Source organism: Pieris rapae, chromosome 2 (assembly GCF_905147795.1).
Source record: "Pieris rapae chromosome 2, ilPieRapa1.1, whole genome shotgun sequence".
Lineage (NCBI taxonomy): Eukaryota > Metazoa > Arthropoda > Insecta > Lepidoptera > Pieridae > Pieris > Pieris rapae.
Genome location: NC_059510.1, coordinates 5,832,649 through 5,838,741, shown reverse-complemented (window position 1 = coordinate 5,838,741; position 6,093 = coordinate 5,832,649). Strand labels below are relative to the sequence as shown.

At 35.4% G+C, this 6,093-nt stretch overlaps 1 protein-coding gene across 1 annotated transcript in view; it reads right to left on the bottom strand.

Moving 5' to 3' along the window:
• Positions 1-697: 697 nt before the first annotated feature.
• The window catches only part of LOC110998569 (reversion-inducing cysteine-rich protein with Kazal motifs), a 35,150-nt gene continuing 29,754 nt past the window's right edge, over positions 698-6,093 (bottom strand). The window contains exons 12-18 of the mRNA XM_022267274.2: positions 5,248-5,407; positions 4,741-4,893; positions 4,052-4,231; positions 3,288-3,462; positions 2,645-2,790; positions 2,311-2,450; positions 698-1,592 (exon numbers count right to left, since the gene is read on the bottom strand). Of these exons, the coding sequence (XP_022122966.2) occupies positions 960-1,592; positions 2,311-2,450; positions 2,645-2,790; positions 3,288-3,462; positions 4,052-4,231; positions 4,741-4,893; positions 5,248-5,407 (1,587 nt within the window). The 3' untranslated portion in view covers positions 698-959. The remainder of the gene's footprint in view (positions 1,593-2,310; positions 2,451-2,644; positions 2,791-3,287; positions 3,463-4,051; positions 4,232-4,740; positions 4,894-5,247; positions 5,408-6,093) is intronic.

Here is a 6,093-nt window from a genome sequence, read left to right as displayed (position 1 = left end):
GTTGCGTTTTATTTCTGTGATATATAGATCCTTGGAAACCCACTATGGCATGCGAATGATTGGACTATCTCGCAATTATGAGTAGGAGTTATACGAGTAATTTTAATTGAATTAACACGATACGAGCTTTCTCGTTTTTTTATTCATTTGCTAGATTTATAGAAATATTGGATGTGAACATATTATCTTGCCTGAACGTTTAATACTTTGAACTCACGGTAGGCCTACGATATCCAAGTTAAAGTAGCCACGCCGATCCTATATGCCTCCTTTTTTAATTTAAGATAAGTTTGATAGGATATCAATTTATTACAGTATTTTATAACGAGTCTAAACTTGCACCTATTTACTTTGTCAGGTCGTTGGTAAAATTCTCCTTCAGGGAGTGATTAGAATCCAATATCTAATTCATAAGTCGAAATATAGTTTGTCACAAGTAAAGAAGAGTTTATGAGAAATCAGAAGTCACAAAGATATAATAAAACACGCAATACTTAAATTTGTTTATTTACCGCCACTATAAATATCTTTCAAAATACACAATTTTATAAACATTCGTTTCAACAAAATAACAAATTATAAACATATTTGGTATAAGGACTACTTTGTCTTTTGTAAATGGTTACAAAATTGCTTATATCAGTCTGATAGCAATACTTATAAGTTACAGTATATTGGTATATTGTCTATATTAATATTTATTTAACATAGTTGATACAAATTCTTAAGTTAGGGTTTTGAAGTCGATTTAGTAGGTGGCATGTAACACGCTGCAAAAGTACCCGCACTATTGAATATAAAAAAAACTTTCAACAAGTAAAAATTTGAAGATATAGTTATAACTAACATGGCACTTCATACTTAGCACTCTTAAGCGCCTTTCGTAAAGCAAACCAAAGCATTTTTCTAGTTACAAAATCTATATTTACATATTATACATTATAATTACAGAGCGAGATTTATCTCAATACAACACTTATAAACGAAAACGCTAAGGTAACAAGAGATATGGATAATCTTCCAACTCCTTGAGTGGGAACTGTGTGAACAGTTAAAGCATACGATAATGCACTTAACCCTAAATCACTCGTTATCAACGCACTGTCCCGGTTAATGAGATCGGCGATTTTCTCAGCTTCCAAAACGCAAACTTTCAACTGCAAATCCGTCGGGCGCCTTAAAATCGATTCTACCGTCACAAATATTTCCATCTCGATCGTCAAGTACCCTCTTAACGCGCATTCTGAAACTTTGACGTGTCGCTCCAAGGACGAGAGGACATTTCTCAGATTAATGACCGAGGCAGAGATGTTCGTGCCGTAGAGCGCTCTGTCGATCTGTTTCTTTGAATATAGTATTCGGAGGGCGCCACCGCATTTCGGGCAGCAAGCCCCGGGCGCCGTGAAGCCGAGGCAGAATTCCCTTTTTAATGGCGGGCAAAGGATTCTGTCTAATTGGCACTTGGGTTCCATTGCATCGGAGATAGGTCCGACTGCGAAGCAAGGGCCGAAGTAGTCTACGCTCACATATTCAGCCCAAGCCGCACATTCTGATGAGTATGTGACTCCATTGACCCCACACACTGTACCACTCTGCAAATGGATAATTTATTAAACCATACATTTAAAAATCTATGAACCTACAAATATTTTTTATGTGAGTTGGCTTGAGGTATGTTTTGACTCTGCAGTGAAAACTTATATTTTAAACAAAAAATAATTTAAATCACTTATGGTATACGGTCACCGATACAATACGGTTAGCTTCCTATCTCTAACGTTTCTATATAAACAAATTTTAACAATACAACCATAAAATGTTCTATCTGTGTATCTTTTGTAATTATATTTTTTTGTAATTGTAATATTTGTGTATTTTAGCTAGCATTCATGGCTTTTAAGGGCACAACGGACCTATTAAGAGTCTAATTGCGGAAACGGAGTGCCCACATACATACATACCAAATATGTAATGTGTTAATAAATCGGTTCAACACTGCTTCTGACTCCATTACTATACAAAGATTGTGCGGGAAGAAACCCACAAATTTACCTATTTTGTTATGTAACAATAAAATAATTATATAGTATATATTTAAAATTTTCTTAACATATAGAATAGTAATAAAAATTAATAAATAGTAAATTGAAAAAAAAAGTTTAGTCCCTATAGTGGTTTATCCTTTAACGCTGGCAGCATTTCCTCGCTTTTTTGCGATATTCATTCGTTGAGCGAAGAAACCAACACTCAGTCTTTTTTTGTTATATTGAAAATCACATCTAAAAGACACATCTTAAAATTTATATTTACCGCGGAACATCCCTGTAGACAATGTCCCCAATAGGCCAGTTTTCTTCCACTCATGACAAGATGGCACGGATTCGTGTGTGTGTGTCCGTCTGTGTCGCACACGGGCGAAGATGGCTGACTATGGCAATGGGTTATGTTCACTGAAAAATGTGTTTTATTATTCTGTGTTTTGTATATAAATACCGTCAAAGGCATTGTATTCAATAACGACTAAATTCTTTTTAGAGACAAATATTTCTAAAATCTATCCCAAACCCCATATTGGGGTTAGATAATTTCTATTAAAATATAGATAAAATCCCATAGTTAAACTATAAATATTAACACTACATACCACAAGTAAATTGAGGACAATCAAGTTGCAATCGTGAGAGGCAAACGGAAGTGGCGGGCAGGCACACGTGTCTTCGTGGACAGGCCGCATTGGCGCACGGCGCACGCGCACCGAACTCTATCTCACCGTCCGTTGCGCCTGCGCATCTGTATTTAGTTCAAAACTAAATTATGAATACCAAATTTGAATACTTTGTTTGAAGTACATGACTGATAAACAATATAACAATGGTTGTACTTAAAAATAAATATTTGTCTAAGTTCCTATTTTTAAATATCAAAATATGTTTGAACAAACAATAAATAATGTTTTTTTAACTGGTTTCCGTGAAAAGCTGGTTATTCATATTGAATAAACATTTATTCATTAGGTGACATAAAGTATACTTACGTAAAAAAAGAAATATACATTAAATGCTTATAATTTTACATTTACTGCCAGTTTTCAAAAATTTTCATCAGTTATATATAAGTATCCTATTTTCTCAAAAACAACTAAACCGATTTTGACGAAAATTTTTATAAGCCAGAATCAAAACAAACATTTGTTTGAACACCCCTCGAAAGCCAAATATATAATAAAACTCCAACTTTTGATGATTAAGAAGAAACCTCTTGGTGTTATAAATCTTTAACAAACTCACTTAGCAAGACAAGCGTTGGGATATAGTCGTCCGGGGGTCGTGACGGGCAAATGATGCGGCGGGCAATTACAAGGCAGACCCGTGAGTAAAGCTGCTCGCCCACACGCGCGGCGGCCGCACACACGCTCGCCGCAAGCGCAGCGACACGGGTTGCACTCCATGTAGTATTTCTCACCTAGAAAAGATTTTTATAATAGTAATCATATGTATATTATCACATATAACAGATAATACACCGTGTCTGTTTTTTACATTTATTTTTATCTTTTACAATATTAGTTTCTTCACATATTCTGAGCACGAAATTTTTTATAAATATGAATCAAGTATATTAATTATTATAGGCATTTGGCAAACGTCATTTTCCCAACCCCTATTTTTTATTATAAATGATATTATAATAAAAAATATGGGTTCATCGTAGAGGGGTTGTATGTATTTTTAAATGCTGTATCATACAAAAATATAATTACCAAAAATTAAAAAATAATAATTTGGGGGTGGACAACCCTTAAATTTTAGGGCAAATTTAGAAAAGTGGATGTTGTCCAATTCTCAGACATACCCAATATGCACAGAAAATGTCATAAGAATCGGTCGTGCCGTTTCGGTGGAGTGAACTACAAACACCGCGACACGATAATTTTATATACCTATGTATAAGATATACGGGGAAACATTACACGTACTCTAGAGCATCCATCAAACAAAAATATTTCAAGAGCTAAAGAAAGCGATAGAATTGGTAATGTTACCATAGTTACCATGCTTAACAATTTTATCGTGTAGGCGGCAATTATCCAAAGCCACGCTGGGCAGCGGTTGGCAGTTGGTGAGACCTCGGCTGGAGCATCGGCAGACTTTGATGCAAACCTTCTGAGCTGCGCACGGCATCGGGACACGAACCCACGACCCTATTGGCACTACGTACGGGCTACCGTCACCTATAATAAGATGAAATCTTTATATGCCAGTACCTTTGTTTAAATTTTTTTTTATAACTCTATAAAAAAAAAATTGAGCAGTGTTGTCAGCGTGCGACTCTCATACCTGAGGTCGTAGGTTCGATCCCGGGCTGTGCACCAATGGACCTTCTGTCTATCTTCTATTTGTCTATCTGCGCATTTAACATTTGCTCGAACGGTCAAGGAAAACATCTTGAGGAAACCGACATCTCTTAGACCCAAAAAGTTGACGACGTGTGTCAGGCACTGGAGGCTGATCAACTACTTGCCTAATAGACTTAAAAATGATAATGAAACAGATTCATAATCTGAGGCCAACACCTAAGAAGGTTGCAGTGCCACTGATTTATTTATTTTTATTTATAAAAATAAATTTAAACAAAGGTACTAGCAGTACCTGTGTGGGGTTTTTTTAGACGTCTGTGTGTGCGTTGTCGGCCTTTAACTTAAAAACACTATAATATATATATTTTTTTAATCAAACAAACCTAAAGGACATCCTTCAAGACAGGTGTATCGTGCGCAGGAGTTGCTCGAGACACAACTCCTGTTGAGCGCACACACTTGCGAGGAATTACAAGGTGCGCCTGCGCACGGAGACCGCACTGCTTCAACCGCTGATAGCAACGGAGGTTCTTGGCCTGAAACGATCGACTATTATCCTACGCATACGGCTTAGTTACAATTAATATATATAAAGGAGTATCGGGTTCTATTGCATTAAATCAATAAAGAAATAAATGCTGCTGCTATGTATATAATTATTTTAGGCATCGCTAAGAAAAAAAATTAGTTATTAAAAATAATATTTAAAAAAATATTCTGCTGCTATTTTTAAGTTTTAACCAATTTAAAAAAGGAAGTTACTATTTGACCTGTAAGGTATATATCTGATATCGTTGGAATAGGATATTTTAGAACGATCTATGCAGGCATATAAAATGAAAATAACTTTTATGTGTACAAAACTGCTGAGTAAAAATAAAAATAATTACTAGGCGCCATGAAGTCCGTGAGTGAAACACAAGGTGCGTTCTCGTGTCGCGGAGCGAGTCTCGCGCAAAGGGCGGGCGCAGACAAGGGCGCGCGAGACCATTCAACGCACGACGAGACCAACTTCAAACAGTCGTCCATACATAGGAGGCTGCTATGACCCTAGATATTTATAACAATTAAATACATAAAATATTGGCAGGAAATCCTTTTAAATAATAAATATATATCGCAATGTTTAAGATAAAGAGTTTGTGTCTTTTCATCACTGCGTGAACACAATTTGACAGAAATAGATAAAAAAGTACTTAAAGTAGTGTGTGTTTAGATTTCAGTTCCTGCTATGGATGTCAATCATGATTAAAGGCCGGCAACGCACTTGCGAGCCCTCTGGCATTGAGTGTCCATGGTGGTAATCACTTAACATCCTGCCTCCTAATCTATACAGCAAAATTTCCTTTGTCCGAATTCCTAATCTGTATATGAGACTAGTTTCATACCTACTCGTTTCGAGCACATTTTTATTACATACATATCAAACTTAGAGAAGAACAAAATTGGTTAGACAGCTCTTAAGACTAGATTGCATTATAATGTTTTGACAGCACCTTTGTTGCCAGTGAAAATATTAATTATTTTTTTATTTTTTGTTATTGATAAAGTTTGCCAACGCTCGGCACATTACATACATTGGTAAAAACAAATACAAAATAAAAATTTTAATGTGACAAGCACTTAGAGGCAAACATGACATTAATTTAGAGCACATACAAATATCAATCGAAACAATTATTAAACAAAACAAACATTACAAAAAAACAAAACAAAAATCGATAATTTTAACTAAA